The sequence below is a fragment of the Colletotrichum fructicola genome (assembly GCF_000319635.2).
Source record: "Colletotrichum fructicola Nara gc5 chromosome Unknown KSG_Nara_v1_contig09, whole genome shotgun sequence".
Lineage (NCBI taxonomy): Eukaryota > Fungi > Ascomycota > Sordariomycetes > Glomerellales > Glomerellaceae > Colletotrichum > Colletotrichum fructicola.
The window spans coordinates 1,228,396-1,251,865 of NW_027094059.1; the positions used below are offsets into that span (position 1 = coordinate 1,228,396).

At 54.2% G+C, this 23,470-nt stretch overlaps 7 protein-coding genes across 7 annotated transcripts; 5 read left to right on the forward strand and 2 right to left on the reverse strand.

Annotated features, from left to right (window-relative positions):
- Positions 1-110: 110 nt before the first annotated feature.
- CGGC5_v014640 (putative WD repeat-containing protein) lies at positions 111-6,011 on the reverse strand (the record flags this gene model as incomplete). The annotated part of the gene is made up of 8 exons (XM_066153128.1): positions 111-2,924; positions 2,973-3,241; positions 3,314-4,192; positions 4,250-4,542; positions 4,589-4,667; positions 4,809-5,099; positions 5,151-5,858; positions 5,909-6,011. The coding sequence occupies 8 exons, from the start codon at positions 6,009-6,011 to the stop codon at positions 111-113; spliced, it is 5,436 nt and encodes a 1,811-aa protein (XP_066007387.1).
- Positions 6,012-6,574: 563 nt separating this feature from the next.
- Positions 6,575-8,959, forward strand: uaY-3 (Positive regulator of purine utilization; the record flags this gene model as incomplete). The annotated part of the gene is made up of 9 exons (XM_066153129.1): positions 6,575-6,655; positions 6,724-6,772; positions 6,830-7,005; positions 7,056-7,181; positions 7,399-7,482; positions 7,547-7,594; positions 7,650-7,774; positions 7,836-8,034; positions 8,090-8,959. 9 exons carry the CDS (start codon positions 6,575-6,577, stop codon positions 8,957-8,959), a joined length of 1,758 nt encoding a protein of 585 aa, XP_066007388.1.
- Positions 8,960-9,321: 362 nt separating this feature from the next.
- CGGC5_v014642 (uncharacterized protein) lies at positions 9,322-10,866 on the forward strand (the record flags this gene model as incomplete). Its single annotated transcript, XM_032029517.1, has 1 exon — positions 9,322-10,866. The coding sequence occupies one exon, from the start codon at positions 9,322-9,324 to the stop codon at positions 10,864-10,866; it is 1,545 nt and encodes a 514-aa protein (XP_031891112.1).
- An 828-nt stretch (positions 10,867-11,694) lies between these two features.
- Positions 11,695-12,590, forward strand: CGGC5_v014643 (uncharacterized protein; the record flags this gene model as incomplete). The annotated part of the gene is made up of 2 exons (XM_032029518.1): positions 11,695-11,954; positions 12,014-12,590. 2 exons carry the CDS (start codon positions 11,695-11,697, stop codon positions 12,588-12,590), a joined length of 837 nt encoding a protein of 278 aa, XP_031891111.1.
- A 342-nt stretch (positions 12,591-12,932) lies between these two features.
- On the forward strand, positions 12,933-14,161 carry CGGC5_v014644 (Sterol uptake control protein 2; the record flags this gene model as incomplete). Its single annotated transcript, XM_032029519.1, has 2 exons — positions 12,933-13,004; positions 13,073-14,161. The coding sequence occupies 2 exons, from the start codon at positions 12,933-12,935 to the stop codon at positions 14,159-14,161; spliced, it is 1,161 nt and encodes a 386-aa protein (XP_031891110.1).
- Positions 14,162-14,319: 158 nt separating this feature from the next.
- Positions 14,320-16,067, reverse strand: BOA3-4 (Cytochrome P450 monooxygenase BOA3; the record flags this gene model as incomplete). Its single annotated transcript, XM_066153130.1, has 6 exons — positions 14,320-14,520; positions 14,650-15,248; positions 15,337-15,684; positions 15,749-15,818; positions 15,870-15,959; positions 16,023-16,067. 6 exons carry the CDS (start codon positions 16,065-16,067, stop codon positions 14,320-14,322), a joined length of 1,353 nt encoding a protein of 450 aa, XP_066007389.1.
- Positions 16,068-22,090: 6,023 nt separating this feature from the next.
- On the forward strand, positions 22,091-22,930 carry CGGC5_v014646 (Allergen Asp f 4; the record flags this gene model as incomplete). The annotated part of the gene is made up of 1 exon (XM_032029521.1): positions 22,091-22,930. The coding sequence occupies one exon, from the start codon at positions 22,091-22,093 to the stop codon at positions 22,928-22,930; it is 840 nt and encodes a 279-aa protein (XP_031890955.1).
- Positions 22,931-23,470: the final 540 nt, after the last annotated feature.

Here is a 23,470-nt window from a genome sequence, read left to right on the forward strand (position 1 = left end):
TTGACGTATCTAACATAAAAATGTGCGCCCTCCCAGACCCTTCCTGTGCCACGCGATGTATACATAAATGAGGTTACAAGAGATTGCCTGGCTTTCATCCCACGATCCTGCTAGGGATTCTGACTTGTAGCTAGAATACGGATGACACGCCCTGATGCACAGCCAATGAATATAACTGAGCCCCTTATGGCTGATGCTGTTGGTCTATACTCATTAGCGAGCCAGATGATGTTCTTCTCCCCTTCCATGATCCAAGTGCGGTCGGGACTAATACCAAGTCCACGTATTGCTGAAGACGATGACGTCTCTCCACGAGGGTATGGTTCGGCTGTTAAAGACCCTGTAACTACGTCTACGGCGCCGAAATCAGTGAGGAGTCGACTTCTAGAACATGGGTCGAATGCGAGAGTACGCGTGAACCCCTCGAGCGTCTGCCGGAGCGCGCCCGTGGCTGCGTCCCAGAGCCGGACCGTGTCGTCGTCCGATGCCGACGCCACCACCTGGCCGTCCGGCGAGAAGGCCACCGCGTTGACCCAGTCCGTATGGCCCTCGAGCGTCTGCCGGGGCGCGCCCGTGGCTGCGTCCCAGAGCCGGACCGTCCTGTCGTACGATGCCGATGCCACCAGCTTGCCGTCCGGCGAGAAGGCCACCGCCAAGACCGAGGACGTATGGCCTTCGAGCGTCTGCCGGGGCGCGCCCGTGGCCGCGTCCCAGAGCCGGACCGTCTTGTCGTACGATGCCGATGCCACCAGCTGGCCGTCCGGCGAGAAGGCCACCGCCAAGACCGAGGACGTATGGCCCTCGAGCGTCTGCCGGGGCGCGCCCGTGGCCGCGTCCCAGAGCCGGACCGTCTTGTCGTCCGATGCCGATGCCACCAGCTGGCCGTCCGGCGAGAAGGCCACCGCCAAGACCGAGGACGTATGGCCCTCGAGCGTCGGCCGGGGCGCGCCCGTGGCTGCGTCCCAGAGCCGGACCGTCCTGTCGTACGATGCCGATGCCACCAGCTTGCCGTCCGGCGAGAAGGCCACCGCCAAGACGTAGCCCGTATGGCCCTCGAGCGTCGGCCGGGGCGCGCCCGTGGCTGCGTCCCAGAGCCGGACCGTCTTGTCGTCCGATGCCGATGCCACCAGCTGGCCGTCCGGCGAGAAGGCCACCGCCCTGACGTAGCCCGTATGGCCCTCGAGCGTCGGCCGGGGCGCGCCCGTGGCCGCGTCCCAGAGCCGGACCGTCTTGTCGCCCGATGCCGATGCCACCAGCTGGCCGTCCGGCGAGAAGGCCACCGCCAAGACCGAGGACGTATGGCCTTCGAGCGTCTGCCGGGGCGCGCCCGTGGCCGCGTCCCAGAGCCGGACCGTCTTGTCGTCCGATGCCGATGCCACCAGCTGGCCGTCCGGCGAGAAGGCCACCGCCAAGACCGAGGACGTATGGCCCTCGAGCGTCGGCCGGGGCGCGCCCGTGGCTGCGTCCCAGAGCCGGACCGTCCTGTCGTACGATGCCGATGCCACCAGCTTGCCGTCCGGCGAGAAGGCCACCGCCAAGACGTAGCCCGTATGGCCCTCGAGCGTCGGCCGGGGCGCGCCCGTGGCTGCGTCCCAGAGCCGGACCGTCTTGTCGTCCGATGCCGATGCCACCAGCTGGCCGTCCGGCGAGAAGGCCACCGCCCTGACGTAGCCCGTATGGCCCTCGAGCGTCGGCCGGGGCGCGCCCGTGGCCGCGTCCCAGAGCCGGACCGTCTTGTCGCCCGATGCCGATGCCACCAGCTGGCCGTCCGGCGAGAAGGCCACCGCCAAGACCGAGGACGTATGGCCTTCGAGCGTCTGCCGGGGCGCGCCCGTGGCCGCGTCCCAGAGCCGGACCGTCTTGTCGTCCGATGCCGATGCCACCAGCTGGCCGTCCGGCGAGAAGGCCACCGCCAAGACCGAGGACGTATGGCCCTCGAGCGTCGGCCGGGGCGCGCCCGTGGCTGCGTCCCAGAGCCGGACCGTCCTGTCGTACGATGCCGATGCCACCAGCTTGCCGTCCGGCGAGAAGGCCACCGCCAAGACGTAGCCCGTATGGCCCTCGAGCGTCGGCCGGGGCGCGCCCGTGGCTGCGTCCCAGAGCCGGACCGTCTTGTCGTCCGATGCCGATGCCACCAGCTGGCCGTCCGGCGAGAAGGCCACCGCCCTGACGTAGCCCGTATGGCCCTCGAGCGTCGGCCGGGGCGCGCCCGTGGCTGCGTCCCAGAGCCGGACCGTCCTGTCGTACGATGCCGATGCCACCAGCTTGCCGTCCGGCGAGAAGGCCACCGCGCTGACGTCGGACGTATGGCCTTCGAGCGTCTGCCGGGGCGCGCCCGTGGCCGCGTCCCAGAGCCGGACCGTCTTGTCGCCCGATGCCGATGCCACCAGCTGGCCGTCCGGCGAGAAGGCCACCGCCAAGACCGAGGACGTATGGCCTTCGAGCGTCTGCCGGGGCGCGCCCGTGGCCGCGTCCCAGAGCCGGACCGTCTTGTCGTACGATGCCGATGCCACCAGCTGGCCGTCCGGCGAGAAGGCCACCGCCAAGACGTAGCCCGTATGGCCCTCGAGCGTCGGCCGGGGCGCGCCCGTGGCTGCGTCCCAGAGCCGGACCGTCTTGTCGTCCGATGCCGATGCCACCAGCTGGCCGTCCGGCGAGAAGGCCACCGCCAAGACCGAGGACGTATGGCCCTCGAGCGTCTGCCGCAGAGCATCCCACTCAGATTTCACGCCGTGAACACAAGGCAAATTCGGCAGGTGTTGGTTGTAGCATCTTTCCCGGACTTTGCTTGCAACAGGACAGAACAGTATCAACGCCGCATAGATTTGAAGCGGTGTCTGCTGAATCATAGATGCAAAATTAGCCACGACATGGCTTGCATCTGTGATGAACGCTCTCAGTTCTTCAGGTGCATTCGGATCCTGCTATGAGAAAGTTTAGCCCAAGTATAGCGCGATAACACCACTACTTACCTGGCACATCTTGACAAGTTGCTGAATCGCGGCGACACCGTCCCATGCGTTGCCCAAAAGTCCCAAGACTTCCAACCAATGAAGGAGGTGCGTGGTGAGGAACACGTAAACGTCATCTCCTAAAGACCCTTCGCTTTGTTGTAGGTGGTAAACCCAGTAAAGGCAAGCATACCGGAGATCGACGGGAATATGTGTGTCTACCACCTCCTTGTCAATCTCGTCTCTTAGCACGGCGGGTCTTCGAATGTCACAGATGTCCCGTCTGAGCCCTGCCCTCATGCGTCTGACGCATTGTGCCGCTAGCATACTGTGTGTTTCTCGTTTGTTTACACCATGCTTACTGTTGCCTGTATCATCAGGGTGCAGAAGAAAGTCGCTAAACGATTTGTGCAGCAATCGTATGGGGCGATGAGACTCGGAAGGTATGTCCAGCACTGCATGCAACTCGCGGAGCCACCATTTCACGTCATCTATATCCATATTCAGGAGAGCGGTGAGTGAGGCAGCAGATAGCGGGGTAGCAAGAAGAACAAGAGCTCCTAGGAACTGCAGCTGCTGGTCAGATTCTGCTCCCTCGTCGCTAAGAAGTATCTGACGGAGAATGGGATCATAGATCTGATGCAGCTGAGACTTGCCCTCTTCGCATTGCTTAAGCCATAGCTTGAGCTGTTTCTTCGGGTTGCTTGGTCTTTTCTCGTCATAGACGAAACGGCAAAGAGTTGCAGCATAGATGAAAAGGGGTTCAGGGGACGTGGCCAGTTGAACCATACGAGTCAAATCTTCAACGTCGGGCCACGGGTCCTGCTGCACATCGCGACTGGTTTTGATTTCTGCGAATCTGACCATTAGGAAGGTCTGGATGTCGGTCTTGGTATCTTCAAAGAACACGCGGTGAAGCTCCAACTTTCGAGCATTCTTGTGGTCAATCAAGGGCTCAAATGCCTTGTTGACCTCAGGTGCGGATCTGCTCGTGAAAAGAATACGTAAGCGTACTGCGTGGATGTCTCGAAGCTTGTCTAGTAGCTTTATGATCTGCGAGAGATGCTCAGGGCGCTCGCACTCATCCAAAGCATCGATGATGATCACCATCGGCGGTTGGCTCATGTTGACGGAAACGAGGGCCATTAGGGGACCCATAATGAGCTTGTCAAACTGCGTCTCAAGGCCCCTCTCTCCGATTTCATCTGTGCCCAGACTGTCGATAGAACGCCGAAGATGCTCTTGAAAGTAGGGAATCGTATCAGCCAACTGGACAGCAATAGTGGCGAAAAACCGACTGGTATCATTGCGGCCCTTTTCTCCTCGTTTGAAGAAGTAACCAGCGGCAAGTCGTTTCTGCTCGGCCCAAGAGTCTGTAATTGTCCGCGCAACGGTGGATTTGCCGGTCCCCGCTGGGCCCACGAGCCAGAAGAACGGTTCGCCAAAGTCATCGTCTGCCCAACTGTAGATTGTCTCCTGAATGCGGACTCGAGTACCGCTCTCACATCTCGGGCTGTCTTGGTAGTCCCTACTGTCGTAGCGCGCTTCGAGAACAGCAGGGAGTGTTATAGGGTGATCTTTTAGCATTCGGCTGATAGCTGTTAGTCAAGGTCTGTAAGTGAGCGAATGCTTCGCACCTCTGCAGCTTAAGCTCTGCAAGTTGCTCAGCCGAAATGTCGCGTTGATGTACTGAGACTTGCAGGTGTTCTTTCGCAACTAATTCAAGAGCTGAGTGTTATTGATCTTTCTTCTTCTTATTTAACTTTACTTTATATTTTGTGGTAGTCAACAGATTTCCCTGTGGTCATCAAGACGGCTGCGTTCCAGTTGCTGATATAAGAAATAAAGTTTACTAACCAGAGACTAGCTCTTGAATAGGCTTTTCGTCTAGGACTTTGTTTGGTCGTATGACCGATAAAAGCTCCTTTGTAAATGCTGCAGCCGTTGCAGCTGCGTATTCTTGCCACTTCTTGTTCTTATGAGAGTCAGAATAGTCACAGATACCACGAACGATAAGACATGGAAAGTCCTGTAGCCCTGCAGCTTCCATCTCAAAACAGAGTGCTCCAAGTTCTTTGGCCATTTGATCACGGGTCTTTCCGTGCTTAATGACCTGGTTGCCCGAGGCAATGATTCCGTAATGAATGACTGGATCTGTGTCGTCTCTCGCGTCGCGTTGAATTATGTGCCTTCGCTCACACTGGTCACAAGTAGAATCCTGCTCAGTATGCTCATACTCAGCTTGATAGAGACAGTCGTTTGAGGAGCCCTGGTAGCTGAACTTTTTCCTCATCATCTTCGGGCTTTTCTGCACAAGCTCAGACAGGTATTGGGGTATTTTGCTGTCTTCGGTCATATGATCAGCCTGTAAGCGGCCTAAGCCGGTCAACAGAACCTGGGGTGGGCTATTGAGTGACCCTGTGCGTTGGAACTTCCCATCCTGTACTGTCTTGCCCCGATCATACTGGATAGTGCCTCCACTCGTTCCAGTTGGTTGGCTCACCACAACGTCGCCTAGTCGGATGTCATTTGTTCGCGAAGGCGCACCACCTCCAATACCGACGAGTAGACCAAATCGAACGGACTTAAAGGTTCGTAATAGGTCTTTAGCGACGGTAGCTGCTGTTATTGTGCCATAAATGCCTGCAGGCAAACATGCAATAACGACATTATGACCCTGAATTTGGCCTAGGATGTAGTTGTTGTGATCGGCTGGGTCTTGTTGAGGCAGGTCTGGGTGGATCTGGTCGAGCATTCCCTTCGCAGCGGCCATCTCAAGCGGGAGGGCGCACACCCAGCCCACTGTGTATTCGCCTGAGGATATTGCAGGTCCATTCTTAGACGCATCGATCGTACGGAATCGCTGGGATGCTCGCGAGTTTGGATTATCGATATCGGCACCTGATGCTGTATACCGTAAGTCTATGATCTCTCAGCGCAGGGATGTGAAGCCTTACGGAGCTCCGCGCTACGGTCGCGCTTGGGCCCACCTCCCGCGCTAGCCCACGCGATAGTTCCGATGTCATCCTCGGGTTTGGCGCTACGGCTTAGATCAGGCATGGTGATGAAGCATATCTGCGCAGAATGCTATGTTGTCGAGATGGAAGTGGCTTTCTCCGCCGCAGGACATTGCATACAGTCCCGCAATCGTTCGCCTTCTAGCTTGCACGTGACATAAGCATTCCAGTTCATTCTATTTACCAGCGGATAGCTCACTCCGCGACAGGGTTCAGCAAGGTAGCTAACAGGTAGCCTGCTGCGCCGCTCGCACGGCCGCAGTGGACCAATAGGCTTGGAGCAGACGTCTGTACTTAGAGTACTCTTAGGTACTCAAAATTGATGGTCATCACAGCTATTACTGGACGTTTATAGCCCAATCTACAGCCAAATTTAGATATTTAAGAAATTATGAAGTACTTTTAAGTAAAACTAAGTCGTCTCCACTGTTAAAAGACAGAACGTTTGTGCACAAAGCGGAAGAGACATTTGCACCAAACTGTATAAGTAAAGCAACAAGGCCACTCCAAATCCTCCATACACGACTATGCCGAGGACCCCGCGACCCCACAGCCAGAAATGCAAGCCGTGCTGAGGTGCGCACCAACAACGTCTATTCATAGGAAATGAACAGAAAGGCGAGACGTGTCCGCGTTGGCAAGCGGACGGCTCTCGCGTGCACATTTTGTAAAGAAAGGAGATTGCGGGTTCGTCTTATTGATCACAGACATGGAGGCTGTCGACTTGTTGATACAGCATGCTGACGGCTGTGAAGTGCGACGGCCAGAGCCCTAAATGCGGTCACTGCGTTGGATCGGAACAAGGTATTGAGGAATCCTTTTGATGACAATCTTCGGCATGGAAGCTAAAAGCAATCACAGACTGTGTCGTTGTTGACCCAGAGACTGGCCAGCAGCGACCAAGAGACTATCTCAAGTCTTTAGAGGAGCGCGTGGCCTATCTCGAAGGACTACTCAATGCATCGGGCTCTAGTGCAGCCCATAACGAAAACAATCCATCTCAACAGCCTCAAGCCCAGATTAGAAGCTTCGATACAGTGTGTGCGCCGGCAATAACGGAAGTCTCAGTATTTGGTGAACCCACTAGGCCGTTCGACAGCCTTTCATCATCTTCAAGGCCTCTCACGAAGAAGACAGATGCTGGACTTACTGCCGATGCCGGCAAATCGGAATCTACTTCAATGTCTTTAAGAGATCCTTGTGGAAGATCACGGTATTTTGGGCCTTCTTCTATAGTTTGCTTCTCGCGTAGTGTGAGCACTGCGATGGGCATCGTTACCCGTAGTAAAGAATCAGGGCCCCTTCGTTTCGCAGGGAACACGGGGTCTTCAATGAGGTTCCCCTCTCCGAGCTTTCCTGGCAACCTGTCTCAGACCTATTTCGAAAATATTCATCCACAATATCCGATCTTGCACAAGCCAACGTTCCAGAAATGGGAGGACCATTACATGAGAGCGAATATGGAGGGTGACCAGACTCTTGTTGATGAATCGTCTCTATTCTTCGTTCTGATGGTGAGAGCATTTCTTACCCATTCTTTTAAGCAGATCGCTAAGTCAGTCCCCCTCCTCCCGGCAGGTACATGCCATTGGAGCACTGGTTCAAAACCACTACGATATTGCTATGGTGAGTCAATCGCCCTAATTGAAACTGTTCTCGACTAATGGTGTGCTGGCCACAGGCTTATTATAGCAGTGCTATGGAATACATGGATTCATTGCTCAGTTTGGACAATTTAACCTCGATCCAATGCGTCCTTTGTTGTGCAGTGTTTTCGATTCGGTCTCCCGTAGGCGTCAGTGTTTGGTACTCACTATTATTCCATTTCCGTGGACTTATGATCAAAACTAACGAGTCTTCGAAACAGGAAAACTGTAGGCATGGCTCTTCGTCATTGTATCGAAATGGGACTGCATCAGCGCACGACGGTATATTACAGAAACGCCAATACTTTGGAACAAGAGCTGTCGAAGCGGTGTTTTTGGGTCGCGTACAACCTTGATCATGCCCTCGCACTAACGTTGGGGCTCCCTCTGGGCATATCGGATGATGCGATCTATGTCGACGTAAGTTCCGCTTGGGAATGACTATGGACATCAGAAGGTTGACCAAAGGATCAAGCTTCCCATGGACGTTGATGATGAAGCAATCACGCCAACCGGCTTTCTGCGTCCTCCGCGGACTGACAATACGTCTTCTCCAACACTTTCGACTGGTTTCATACATTCAATCAAACTACGTCGTCTTTGGAGTAAAATCAGCGATTGTCTCTACCCGCAGGTCCAGTCTCTCGTCAGAACAATGAGCACCATAGACAAGAAATATCTGATCCAGGAGATTCAATTGGAGCTAGAGGAGTGGTACGCTGAAGTAAAACCTCATGAAGTGGACCCTATCACGAATCCACAGTCTCTTTATGCCTCTGGGAAGTGGTTTCAGCTTGAGTATCTACGCGCTCTACTTCTTTTACACCGCCACAGTCTCACTCTAGACCGTTCGTCTGCTCTAGGACTCGAAACGCAGATTGACATTGAAGATTCTATGGAAACTTGCGCCAATGTTTCCTCGAAGCTCTGTTTCCTGTTCAGAGACGTACACGAAGGGACAGCTGTCCAAATCACTTGGAGCATGGTGCATGTCCTGTTTTCAGCAGGGCTTACCTATCTCGGGTGTCTGTGGAAATCGAAGCGAGTTCGCGAAAAAGCTCAAGAGATGGAAATCTCGGCAACGTTTGAAGCGTGCCTCAAAGTTCTCGCCATCGCAGAGGACTGGCATCCTGAGTCTCCATACCGCCAGATCTTCGAGAAACTGGCACAACGTACGATGAAGATGGTTTCTGGAAGCGATGTTGATTCTTCATTCCGGTATCCTCCAAATATTCGAGCCATCAATGAAGCTTTTCAGGATGATAATTGGTTTACTTTGGGAGAAGATATGGATCCGATTGCACTTCGGGACTGGGACAATTGGCTTACTGACGCAACACATTGAGTTGGGAGGCTTCTTTCTACTTTTGTTTACATTAGCAGACTTGATAGCTTCAGTATTGCGAGAAATCTGACACATGATTAGCGCTTTGCTATTTCTCAATAGGAGAGAGGGGTAGACAGCTTTCCTATGGAAAATACCGTGCGTTCATCGGCCGGAGTTGTGGGTCCGTGAGCGACCAGCTCCGACGGAGCTTGTGTGGGTCCTTCGGCTAGGTGGTGGTTGGCCAGTGCTTAACTCCGTCAATCGCCACTTTCTTCCTTTCATTGACATCACGATAACGATCGCGTCGCCCCCTTGCGATTCCATCTCTCAACCGACCATGCGCATACTGCTGACGCCTGTTGGAGCGTGGAACTGGAAATATGGCGACTAGATTTACGAGAACGTCGTTCGTCTGCGGACGCTGCCTTCGAAATACGAACCGAATCGAGCCTAGAATCCGAGTTGCCCCGCGATTTTACTCCTCCGAACGAGCTGCCGAAGCTGCCGAGACGCAACAGAAGCAAGATGGGCCACCTAAAGAGAAGGGTGCTATGTCACGCAGACTGGAGGAAGCTACCGAGGAAGCTCTGTTGACGGGAGGCCGTGCTGGACGACGAGCAGTCGAGGATGCGGGGTTTGATCAAGAGCTCAAGGAGAAGCTTCTCGACAAGGTTCAAACAGCCAAATTCCGATCCGACTTTGCGTCCGCCTTTGCCGAGGCTGAGATGCCCACTTCCGCCGCTGAAGGAACCCGAATCATGGCGACAACGCAGCCCTGGACTGGCGAGGAATCGCAGTCCGACACTGCACTTCGCATGCTGAATGATGCGAGGAAGCCCCTCAAGCCCGAGCTGCGGGGGAAATACCAGATCCCGCCTGTCGACATGCGGATACGACGAGAACCGAAAGTCAACGCTGGCCAGCGCGCGGCCAACGCACGCGAACGAGCGTCGACGTATACCGGTATGGGGATGAAGGAGAAGAATGGGCTCAGCGATGCCGAGCGGGAGGAGATGAGGAAGACATTTCGTGAGCGGTTTGAGCCAGGGGCTAGAGCAATGCCGAATACCATATCTGGGCTCGCTGCACTGGCGAACGAGAGGATAGAAAACGCTATTGCCCTCGGGCAGTTCAAGAACATCCCTCGCGGCAAGGGTGTCGAGAGAGATACTAGGGCGGATAATCCGTTCATTGATACGACGGAGTATATCATGAATAAGATGATCAAGCGGCAAGAGATTGTCCCACCTTGGATTGAGAAGCAGCAAGAGCTGGCAAAGGTTGCGGGCGCTTTCAGGGCGAGGTTGAGGAACGATTGGCGGCGGCACGTCGCGAGGATGATTTCCTCTCGAGGAGGCAGCCTCGAGGAGCAGATGCAGAAATCCGAAGACTATGCTCGCGCTGAGGAGCTGCACAACCCGCGCAAGAGGAACAGCGACAGTATCTCAGTGCCTACAAACTCGACGGATGACATCGTCATGGTTAAGATGCGGCAACAGGCGGCAGAGGATGCGGCAGCCAAAGATGCAGCTGTCACGGCTACGAAGGAGTCCCCCAGGCCTCCGGTAGCACCGTTTCGCGACTCGGATTGGCTTGAGAGCGAACGCTCGTACATGACCCTCGCTATCGAGAACATGAACGCCATCACGCGGTCATATAACCTCATGGCACCAGAGCTGGCGAAGAAACCGTACTTCTCACTGGAGCGTGAGCTCAGTGCGTGTTACGCCGACGTCGCGCCACAGGTAGCTGGTACCATCAGAGAGAGGGCTACCAGGCCTGTCAAGCCAATGTTTGATTCGGCTGGCGCTGGGCCGGCGGCTATTTTCGATCGTTTTAGTAAGGAGGGCAAGACGGCCAAGATCTACGACTCGAAAGCTCCTCATTACGGGTTCAAGGAGATGTGGAGAGACATATGGAACTGAGTGCTTTCCTCTCATTTAGACAACAATTGAGCCAAGTCACGTTCAAAAACACTACGGAATCCAAGACAACGTTACAGCCGACGAATGTTCGCTGCGATTGCTCAACTGGGCAGTGTAGACTGCCCGCGCTAGCGTGCCGCCATGCGCCACATTGTGCGTTGCGGTCGCTCTCGTCGCCTTGCGGCCGCATAAGGCATCTAAACGGCCGTCTCAGGCAGGAAACCGCTTATACGGCGCCAGATGCCTTGGGGAGAGCGGGTAGACTAATGCTAAGCTCATGCCAAAGCCCCATCTTTTCTCGCGAATCGACACTTCTCAACACCAAAGTCCCTTTTGCTTTCGTTGTCGCCTTTCCGCAGCGCAGATCTGACCCCAACTTTGACCGCAACACTGGACTGCGTCAGCCGTCAGCTAGGGCTGAAATGGATCTGGTCTCTCCGCGTAAGGCACCACATTGCCCGCGTCAGGCATCCAGATGATGCAGAGTAGGAAATATCGTGAGGCAGTGATGGGGGCTGTTGGCTGTTGCCTTGCTTTACATGATGGACCAAAATACATCTAGATCGGCAAGCAGCTTGTTCATTGTACATCAGAGCCTTGTCGCTCACTCACTTAGCTACTGCGCTCAACCACACAGATATAAGAGTCTTGGCTTTCCTCATGTCGGAAAGCCTTCAATCCCACATCAAATCCAAAAGTTCTATCTCAGTCTTGGGCAATATACCTATGTTTATCAAATATTCCAACCTCATCCATACTTAGCTTCACCTTCTCCCCCAGAGAATCCCCCCTTCAATCCACGCACTGCTCCGAATCTAAGTCGACAACATGGCAGTCTCAGATAAATACTCCCTCGCCGTCCTCATCATCTTCATCACCCTTTCTATCCCCACACTATTCGTCACATTCAAACACGGCGTACGAGGATGGGCAATTCTCGGATGGGGTTACCTCTTCATCTTTTGCAGTTTGAAGATCATCGGCTCCGGCATGGCCTTGGGCGACCCTGAGAGCAGCGGCGCCACAATCGTCTCCAGTGTCGGCTTGTCACCTCTGCTGCTCGCACTTTCTGGTGTTCTACATGAAGCGTTAGTATTCCATCTCAGCATATCAGACCTTGGCGCAAACCTAATGCTTCATTCTACAGTCGGTTCTACTTCACCAGCCCCTCTAGGCGCAGCGCAAACCACAAGCAAGACCTCATTTTCGTCCTCATGTTTCACATGTTCACCATGCTCGGTGTCGTTCTCATCGCGATCGGCATGTCCCGCCTCATGAACCACGCATCTCCCGACGACGTCTCCAAAGGCTGGACCCTCGCCAAGGTCGGCGCCGTTATTCTCTTCCTCAGCTGGGTAGCTCTCGCTGTAGGTGCCGCTTTCACCGTTTTCCAAGGCTACATGCGCAGTGACGGCCGCCCTCAAAAGAAGGCGGCCGTCATGCTCCTCACAGCGGTCCTCTTCGCGCTGCCGTTTGTGGGCGTGAGAGTCATCGCGACGTTGGCATACGTCGCATCGGAGAACAGCTCGCTCAGCGCCGCGACCGGTTCTGTGATGGTGAAGGTGTGGTTGTACCTCTTTGAAGAGCTGGCTGCCACGCTTATCCTCGTGATCAACGGTGTTTTGGCCAGGAACGTTAAGAAGCTCGATCAGGAGGCTGTTGTCAACAGGGGATGGGAGACCCGGCCGGCAGATGCGGAGCAACAGGCCTACGAGCGGAAGTAAGACTGGGGTGAATTTATTACGATGATGTAGCTAGTAGGGACTTTGGTTACTGCCAGCTTTTGATATCCATTTTCACTTGTCGGACTTTGCCTCTTTCAGCTACGGCCACGAGATAGACGCAGGCCCAGATTTAGCTGCTCAAGATTTATTCTCATTGGTCACGAAGAAATAAACAACGGTGTCTTATTCTGAAGTAAGCGCCGCTGACGCAATCTCATAAGCACATTGTCACGGTCAGCGACGCTTTGTAAGGCCAATTTCACTTGACAACAGACTGCTTTTATTCAAACGCTCTCGATGGTAGTTGTATGACTTCTAGCGCGGTGATAACTGAAGAGAAATATGGGCCAGTCTCGTAGGTCACATACCAAGTCACGAAACGGGTGCAAGGAATGTAAGACCAAGAGGATCAAGGTGAGCAGGTTGTGGGAAAAACTTCAGAACCCAATTTCACCTCAATGATTCTGACAAACGCATCTAAGTGCGATGAAAAGGTTCCATGTGGTCGCTGCAGCAAGTTCTCGTTGGCCTGCAGTCTGTCAACAGAGTCTACCTCTTCAACCAATCCTCCACGTCACTCTCTAGCCTCAAAACCCATCGACAGCAGCAGCCCCTCAACCTTCATCGACACTTTTGAAGCTTCTGACTTTGCTCTTTTCAACCACTTCCTGACGACGACGCTACCATGCCTTGCTCTCAAAAACGAGGCGTTGCTCATGTCATGGAAATCGGACCTTCCCAACCTGGCACCCAAGTTTCCTTACCTCCTGCACGAAGTCCTAGCTGTATCCGCCATCCATCTTCATCATCTCAACCCCAGCAGCTCGATCAATTACCAGCGCGTGGCGTGGGGCCACCAAGCCAAAGCCTTTAGCCAGTTCCGCGATGCGTTGTCCCCGGAAGTGGCAACACACCAAGTGCACGCCCTCTTCGCTTGCTCGGCGCTCATGTCCAACTACTACTTCGCCTCATTCGAAGACCCCTCTTCACTCTTATTCAACAGCGACCCTCCCGGACCTCCCGAATGGATCTTCCCTGTTCGTGGCTGCGCAACGCTCGTTCGCCAGCTGAGAGGTCCTTTAGAAGCTAGTACATCGTGGACAGCTCTCCAGTCGTCTTTGGAAACATGGTCCGTCGGCCCTCCATCTCCAGAGGGACCCGAATGGGAGCCAGAACTTCAGTCAATGGAGGCAAAACTGCCAGTTCTGTCGTATGGAACAGAACCTAGACCTCTGTACGAGGAGGACTTCCAGCTGTTGAGAAAATGCTTCAAAATAGCTGGGAAAGCAGGCGATGCCTCATGTAAGGTCTCGGCAATGATGTTTGGAGGCGCGGCATCCGAAAAGTTCTTGAAAGATATGACTGAACGCAAGCGCCCTGAGACTCTGGTCATGATGGCTTTCTGGTGTGTCCTGATAAGTCGCGTGAATCAGAGGCACTGGCTGAGAAGCGAATCGGTACCGGAGGCTATTCTAGGTGTGATAGAGGCGCATCTGCCGCCGGAGTATCTGGAGCTGATACGCTGGCCTGCGCAACAGATCAGATCTGCACGCGATGTACCTATGCAATAGATCCACCAGGATTAATCACAGCAATACTGAACTTCTGGCACCTGAAATTGTTGTGGAAACATTCTCTTGCCGCTGTTTAATATTGAGATTCAAGCTCGATATTGCGCTTGTTGTGGGCAACCCACCCCAAGAACAACAGTTCTTTTAATTCAGTCTCATCAGTCTGTCTTGGGAAGATCCTCTCGTCGATGGAAACGAACCATCAAAGCAGGCTTCTTCCACATAAGGAACAAGCGTGCTTGACCCATCAAGTCCACCTCTTTGCTAACCAGCTCCCAGTCGTACAAGAAGACCATTTTGGCCACAATAATCTTCATCTCCAGATACGCCAAATTGGACCCCAAACATGCTCTTGGTCCCTTTGAAAACGGTTGATTAGCCTCCTTGTTGTCTCCAAAGGAATCATCAAGCCAGCGTTCCGGCATGAACGAGTACGGATCCTTCCAGTATAGCGGGCTGTGCGATGTAGCCCACTGATCGACACTCACCGTAACTCCCTCCGGGATCATGTGTCCGTCGATAATGGCTCCAGGACACGTGCGTGGCAATCCGAAGGAAGCAGGCGAGAAGATCCGCAGGCTCTCTTCGATGACGGCGTTGAGATACGGCAGCCTGGACGCAGACTCGCCGGTGATTTCCCCAACAGATCCAAACGCAGCTCGCACCTCTTCGTTCAATTTGTCAAGACGAGCTCTGTCCTTGAGCAGGTAGTAAGCCAGAGCAAGCAAGCATGTTGCCGTTGTCTCGGAGCCACCCACGATCAGCGTGCTGGATTGGTTCACGAGCTCTGCCCTGGATACCTCGTTGCCGCCTTTGCGGAGGATGTAGGAGAAGAAGTCGTCGCGATGGGCCGAGTCACCCATCTCAAGCCGCTTATCTAGCTTCTCCCCGGTTAGTCTGTTGTGCATTGCGTACTTGGCGGCGGAGTCCTTTGGGAGCATGAATGGGAGAATTAGGTTCATGAGGGGAAGCCGCCTGCGGAGACTGCTGAGCATGTTGAAGTAGCCGCCATCAATGATGATGGAGACCCAGACGTTGGTCTTTCCTTGGCCTACCGCGTCGAAGGACTCGCCGAATGTCAGGTCGCCTAGAATGATTCACCATGTCAGTAGGGGGGTTTCAGCCGCAAGACCGACCTATCTGAGATCAATGGCAGTGAGAAAAAGGGATCATACCAATGATATCAAAGGTCAACCAAGTAAACGCTTCTTCCATGTTAATACCCGGTCCCCCTGCACAGCCAATCCGCCCCAGTTGTGCGAGGAAGAGATCAACGTATCGATGGATGACAACTTCTTGATCATGCAAGGCTTTTGCGCTGAAAGCGTGTGCTAGATATCGCCTCTGTCTTGTATGCTCCTGAGGATCCAGGACTGTGACAATGTCAGGTTGGTCGCCTGTGGTCTGATACCACGATGTTTTGTAGAATGGCCGTTTCCCCTTCATGGTGTGACCGTAAATGTCGCGGTAAGCTGGGACCGTGGCGAAGGAAAGCTCGTTTGGTGCTATTCGGACCACTTCGCCTATGATTCATAACAAGACTGCTTCAGCACAAGCTACGGTCCTTGATCTGTAGCAGTGACTGACCATATTTGAGGTGAGTTTTCTCCATAATGAATGGATGTCGGCCAGACGTCCATGCCAAAGCATACCACAGCTATAAATGATGTGAGCGAGGGTCTGGGTTCCAGTGTAAACTTGGTCCTACATCTGAAATGGCGGCCAGCTTTGGTCCTGGAAACTTGGCCAGTGGATGGAAGACGAGCCGGTAGATGCATATCACGAGGAAGTATGAGGCCTCAAAAATATGACTGTTAGCCGGTGGGATCGGCAGTGTAAAGTTGCGCTGCAAGCCACTCACCACTGCAATAGTCGAGACAGCGATTAATGCTGTCGAGTACTTCATGCTCGTCATCACTCGTGTAAAAGTCTGATTCACGATTGATAGGTTGCTCAAGATGAAAGTGTTGTCCAAAAGCCGCACGTTGGCTCTTTGTCTTGAGAATCAGTTACAATGCTATGAAATTAAAGCGTGTTGCGACAGAGAGATGCGGAGGCGGGTTTCTGATGTTTTAAATCTGGAAATAACCACCGAACTGCTCCCCGCGGCATTGCCGTATTCACCACTAGAAGGCATTGAGTTTATACGCAGGTGAAGCTTAGCGGAAACCCTATGGTTACGAGTCGCGACGCGTCAAAACCTTCTTCGGCGCTGCCAGTGGGAAGGTTACCGAGACCGAGCAACATCACGGAAAAGGCAATACCTCGGAGGCTCGGAGCCAAGATGGAAGCCTACCTCAAGAAAGAGGCGACGATTACTGAATTCGATCCACGGAACTCATAGGGATACGTAAGTTCGCACCAATGATGTCAGTTGAGGCTCTTGGCCGGCGCGAAGAAGGCTGTCTTTGGATTGGAGTATGCTTCGATGCTTGGCAAAATGTTAAGATTCTTCGCAGGAATAGCCTGAAAAGGCGCACTTACGGGATTACAATAGCTTTGCTTCCTGACATATGCTCAAGTGAAGGCGAGCCGTAGCTCTGACTGTCGCAGGGCGCTGCACTCATCATGTACGAGGTGAAGATATCTGTGATTTGACATCGCGTTGCACCCATACTGATGGACAGGAACAGTAGTGACGGCCCCGTGTATGGCTAGCCTCACAACTTTGAAATATAACTTCTCAGAACGTCGCCAATTGCAACTACAACGTCGCGAGAATGCATGGCTTGCGGTATTAAATCTTGCTAGATAATTCTCATGGATCATTAACAAAGATTGGATGACAATTTGACGGCTAGCTATTTGTTAGTACACAATCCCAGTTATCGCAATAAGGTGGCCCAAAATATCACAGTACAGTCCAGAAGCTCTTGGACCGCTGATCTTCCAGAGCAATCTATCAAGTAGCTGAATCATGCTCTACAACCCCTTCACTTGAAGGCGCGTCTCCGTAACTTTACGATTGGCTTAATGAGGTTTCTTTGAAGCGCTGTTCTACCGGGAAACATTGGAAAGCCTTCAGAAGGTCAATGTTCCTTGAGAATCACACGAATGATCTTGCATTGCCTGTAATGAATTCGAGGTAAGGTAGCGTTCAAAGCCATCTGCTCCGTACAGCCAGTTCACCCAGAAACCCAAATGCCAGCGCTGGTCTCTGTGATGAAGAAGAAAGATGTCTAAACATCATAGCATGGAATATGAAGACGTCGACGGCGTTGACATTCAAACATCCAGGACACACACGCAAAGAAGACGTCAACGGCGCTGCCCCTCTCGCCAAGACCCAAGCCGTCCCCCTAGCCAAATGAGAATGTCTTCAACTGCCCGTGTCTAAGACACGGATGGGCGGCAATCGGAATGTAGACCCATAATTGCCGTCAGCCGAGAAAGTCCGAATCAACTTGTCTGTTTTTGATACAGGAGAGTCTCTGAAGGGATCATCTGCTCTAACGTCTGTTGAGGCGCATGATGGGATATGTCTCTGGGCCCGACGAAGACAGTTCCTTCTGTGGCTGTGTAGGAGTTGATGCTGGATCTGAGCGCTATTCTTGTAACGGTGGTCTTGAACATCATGTTCCTGTCGCACAGAAGGGAGGAAGATTTACTTGGGCTGCTCTGAATTGAAGGGAACCATGAAACGCGGATGGCATTTTGTCCCAATTCTCATCGCGAGAACCCATGTGTGCTCATGCGGTTATTCCAAAATGCCGTAACAACTGACCGTCGAGGGAATCGGGGTACTACAGGAGGTGATCGGGTCTCTCGTAAGATATCTACTTACTTACACTCATCATTCTTGACGAAGAAAAAAACATCGCGGCGAAATCTAGACTTGCCCGCAACCAGATTGGAAACTGCGCTCGAGGTTGAAAGTCGATAAAAGGATCCTTGCAATCGACAAAACAAAAAGGCTTGGCCCTAACCAGGGATCGAACCTGGGACCTCTCCCATGCGCGCTGACAAGTGTCAACCCTAAGGGAGAATCATACCGCTAGACCATCAGGGCAGATTAGCCAGATACCTGGCTGATATTGGGGAGGCCAAATTCATTCTCTATTATCTCTCTGTGCCCCTTTCACTACTTTGATCATCGTCTTGACAATACAAGTCGCACCTCCAGCGCGCTCGCTGATTATCTCGTCTCCCCCAATAGCGCAAATTGACGCCGCAGCGGCGGCTGCACAGAGCGCTCTGCGCCAGTCATCCAATGCCAAGATCAGCAATTCTAGAACGCCTCCTAGGCCCCCGTCCGGCCAGCAATAGTTTCTGGATCCCGCAAATCACCCCAAATTAAACCAGCAAAAAACAAAAGAGGCATCCGCCCCATCCAAGCATCCAAGCAACGCTGCTGAGCCTCTCGATCCAGCGGGTGATCGCTCAATGCAGCGAAGAGTGATCTTCAGGAACGGGCATTTCCTACGTTAGTGTGCTTGCGTTCCTCCTGCCCTGCCGGGGCAACAAGCCCGGCCGCGTGCCATTGATGACCAGTGGTAGGCAGCCGATGCTGCGCTGAACATGGCGTTCCCTGGCACATGCACTACAGGCGGATGGGCGAGATGGCAAAGCACAATAAAAACAGAAACGCTATTCTTAGAGGCAAACAAATCAATCAATCAATTCAATCAATCATCCAGGCCCTATCATCCGCTATCCGGGTGCATCCCACATGCAGCTACCGGTACGCCATAGCCCAGATGCGGCCTCTCAAATTCTTGTGTGTGTTTTCTGTTTCTCACGCAGCCTCAATGTTTGTTTGCCAGATTCTTCTTTTTCGTCAGGTCGTCTGAACTTTTTGTTTCTTGCGGTAAACAGCAATAAGCTTGTCCAGCATTTGTGCGATACAACCCCCCGTGCCCCCTAAAGCCCCCCCAGGCGTTCGTTCACAAGCCTAAAAAGACCAGACGGTTTTAAGGAGTCAAGGGCCTCCGTTGAGGGAGAAACATGGCAAAACCACCGTTCCCTGAGACCGGCAGTAGCTCCGCTTCCTTGCCCTGACGAGGCCTATGACGCGTTCGGGGATCGCCACTGGTCTCTGCTTCCTCTTCCTCCTCCTTCTCCTGCACCGCCTAGTGGGGAATCCGACGTATCGCTGAATTACCTGCCAGCTTGGAAAGAAGGGGGAATTGGAAGAACCAGCAAAGGGCGAGCAGAAAAGTGGTGATTGTGTGCCCACACCCGGGTGGGACCGGCCCTCCGTACCCGTCGCCTCTGCCCTGGAACCAGCTGGGAGCAGATCCAGAAGCCTCGCCCCCTTTCGCCAGCCCAGCTGCCAGTGCCAGTGAACCCCCGGCCGCGTACGGGCCGTTGAGCGGCGGCGGCACCTTGGATCGGATCATGGGGGCCGGTCGGGAGAGGCAGATGGAGCTGGCATGAAAACGGAGCACACCGCAGCGAGTACGAAGCTCAGTAAATGAGCTGCGAGGCGCTGCCGTGATGTTCGTCCAGCATGTTGGCGGTATAATAAAGTAAACGAGGAGCAATACCGAGATGGGGTTGATGGGATACCCCCATCTGTCCAATGCCTAGACAGCAACGCTGTATGCCAGGTGGACTTCACATGGTTGACCGCCTTGATTGATGGATTGGCTTAATCTCCAGAACCCAATGCAGCAGCAGGCAGCTTCTCAACAAGGCGTCCGTCACTAGGCTGTCATCCGGTTTCCCCATCGGACGATTTGACTGTGTTCATGCTGGCTTGCATGTGTGAGTGCAAGTAACTCGGTCGGATGGCTTCGGTATTCCGTCGTGGACAGTCCTCTCGCGGGGCTCGAGAGGGGTATTTCGGGGGCTAGAATATGCATGCTGACAACATGTTGATGGTTGATTTGACAGTGAGGAGGTGTCCAAGCTGGCGAGAACGAGCCCGCCATCAAGGCTGTTTGTGAGGCAACGTCATGGAGGGCGAACAGTGACGACGAAGGCCTTCGACTTTGGGAAGCTGGGTATGTGGTTGCGGTTGTGCTTGACGGGTTCCGTGGTGAGAGATTTAACTTTATGCAACCTCGGGACGTGTGTGCCTCCACCGGATCTCCACCGTAAGCTTGGAAGGGGCGTTGTTTTTTGTGAGAATTTTCTTCCTGTGAAGGACTTTTTTGAGAAACCTGAATCGTCGACGAGTTCTTTTTTTCTCGTTGGTGTGTGTCACTGCGGTACGGCAACGGAACGGGATCACCAGCGAAACCCACTGACGGTGTGGTGGATGCCCTACCTCACGTTAGGTCGAGTTTGTGTAGGTAGCTTCGAGAGCCAGAGAGGTTGTGTGACTGGCGAGCATCAGTGTGTGAGTGTGTCACTGCTGGTGCTGTACCCATATGCGTGAGTTGTTCCTGAGCGGCGTCCAACAAGAGTTCGTCGTTGCAGGTCCAGTTCCGGGTCCAAGTCCCCAATCCAAGGTTCCAGACCCCCCGTGGCTGCTCTTCCCACGCTTCCCCCTCACGACAACACGCGCCAACGAGCGGGTGTACCTGGCGGCGGCGCTTGCTGCCGGCATTTGCTTGGGATCCACGGGGCGGACTGGACTCTCACTGGACGCAATTGGAGCCGACGGGCCTTGACGGGTTCAATGTTGTGTGTTCCATTCGTCCAGCGCGGTGTTTACCTGCACTAATGCCAGGTACATCGCTCCCAGTATGTACGGCCAGAGCTACACATTGCTTGGTTGCGCACAAACTTCAACAGCCGCCAAAGTACCTTTTTTCCCAGTGCTGCACGACTGACGCAGGGCCAACGCGTGGTTTTTTTTTTGCTTGTGTGAGTTCCTCGTTGGCGCCCGGATCGTCATGCTGCTCTTCTCCATCCGAAGTCCATCCATCCATCCATCCATCCATCCCACTCACACACACACACAAACTGGACCGGTACATACATCCAGGTTCTGGTTGTGTGTCCAACTTTTCAGTTCCCAAGATGCCAATTGGCAGGCCACTGCACGAATAGGCGGTATTACAGAGTCGCAGTAATCTGTTTCCCAGAGGCGCCCAGCTGGGAAATGCCCGGGGAGCAGCTTGGACTCGATCCGTGGCCAAGCTTTGGCGTGCGGTGAAATTACCTTCCCCACCCCCTTTTCCCGCATCACCGTCAACACACCGTCCAATCCTGCGCCTGGCCCTGGGCGTCCGGCGGTGCACCCTCCCTCCTCCATGATCCATCCCAGAGTCCCAGCTGGGCACTTTGTCACTCTCCACCATCGACTGTCACCTCCTCTCTCTGTCTTCTCGGCTGGAACAACTGGCAGCAGAGCTGGACCGCCCATTGGAACATCTCCACATCGCACCCCTCCCCTGTGGCCCCGTGTGTCTTGGTTCCGCGGTGCGTGTGTGTGTGGCCCTCACCTTCTCAAGCCCTGGAACCAAAAAAGACGCCCACCACGTCGGCTGGCCCTCCTCTCGGTCATGACTTCCTGGGCCCGCGTTGCCTCTTTGGGAGTCTGTTCCTGACTAGACAGGGTTATCGACGAGCCGTGATGGGCTGTTGGACGGCGCACGATAGAGCTGGACGCGCCTCCTTGGTGACGACGCCCCTGTCGATGCGCCTGTCCACCCCTGTCCGCTCATGTTGCTCGTTAACACCCACATCCAAGAAGGAACATGGACGGGGGGCCGCCAGAGACAGCCAGACTCAGAGTGCGCTGCGATCTAATGAGATTTGTTTCCTTCCCTTCAAAATGGGCCTTACCTCCCTCCTTTTTTCACTCTGCCCCCATCCCGGTTTCCCTCCTTGCTTCACGCTCCCTCTCCTTCAACCACCATCGTCCACAACTCCGCGAGTCAAATCGCTGTCACTCTTTTCGGACGGGTATCAAAAGCAAAAAATCCAAGCCAAGCCATTTTTACCTTCCCAATACATACTATCTAGCGTTCACGAGTTGACGACTCTCCTTCTCACGACGACATCCTCCCGAAACACGCAACGGTAAAAACATCCAAGATGCAGCTCATCAACAACCTCGTCCTCCTCGCGGCCGCCGCCTCCGCCCACCCCTCCCTCCACGGCCACCAGCACTTCCACGAGCGCCGCACCGTCGACGCCGTCCAGGAGCGCGACGCGACCTTCATCAAGAACGTCGCCCCCGCCGCGTCCTCCACCACCTCCTCCGCCGCCCCTGCCGCCACCTCGTCCGGCTCCTCCTCCGGCACCGGCGTCTACACCCCCTTCTGCTCCGGCAAGACCAAGCGCGCCACCATCGAGCAGATCGCCTACTCCGGCAACACCGGCGCCGACGGCGACTGGGGCTGCAACATGCAGATCATCGACGAGAACGCCCTGAGCCTGTACAACTACACCACCACCTTCACCTCCTCCAAGGACACCTTCACCTGCTCCTGCTTCAACAAGATCGGCCCCAAGGGCCTGATCGACGGCGCCTGGTTCGCCGCCATCACCTTCACCGTCAAGGAGGGCGCCGACAAGCACGTCGCCTTCGAGGCCGACTCCCAGGGTTCGTGTGCGTGCGGCCCCGGCTCCGAGGTCCCCAAGACCTTCATCGGCCAGTTCGCCGGCACCTGGCTCGAGTTCGACTGGGGCTCCACCCCCAACGGCGGCAACTCCGGCGCTGATGCCTCCGTTCTCGTCGCTGCTGCTTCCAGCATGAGCTACTACGGCATGAAGGTCGTCGCCAACGACAAGACCTGCTCGTGGGTCAAGTCCGACGGCTCCAACGAGGGCGCCTACATGTCCGGCATGGAGGCCGAGGACGGTGTCGGCTGCAAGGGCTACTACACCGGCCACCTCGACGTCACCCTCGGCGACAACTTCTCCACCAACTAAGAGACTTGACAAATGTCTGTGGCATTTTGATGGGTTTCTAGCGGTTCCGTGACGAGGGTTTTTGAAAAACGTTCAATTGGATTGCGGTTTTTCGTCGGGGGAAAAGAAGGAGGTATTCCCTCATCTCTCAATTTCACCCGCCACGATAAAACGGAAGCCCTCGGCCACAACAATCTTCTGCTTTTATATACGTACAGCTTGACGGCGCAATTGGGAAACAACGGGGATACCTCATTCTTTTTTCTCTCGGGGCTCTTTTTGGTCCGGCGCGGCCTCTTTTTGAATATCTATATTCCACGGCCCGCCGCCAAATTTTGTTTTGGACATTTGGCAGATATCCTGGATGTGGGAGAAAATATCTGGAAACATCAACATTGGTCTCGAGCCGGGGGGCTAGCAAAGGGACGCCTTACATGAATGTTTAGTTCCCTCCCCCCTTTCTCGGACTAAGCCCTACATATACCTAGTGTCTGCTTCTTAATGCGACATAAAACTCATCCTTTTAAATATGGTTCCTCAGTAATGTGATGTGGTGTAAAT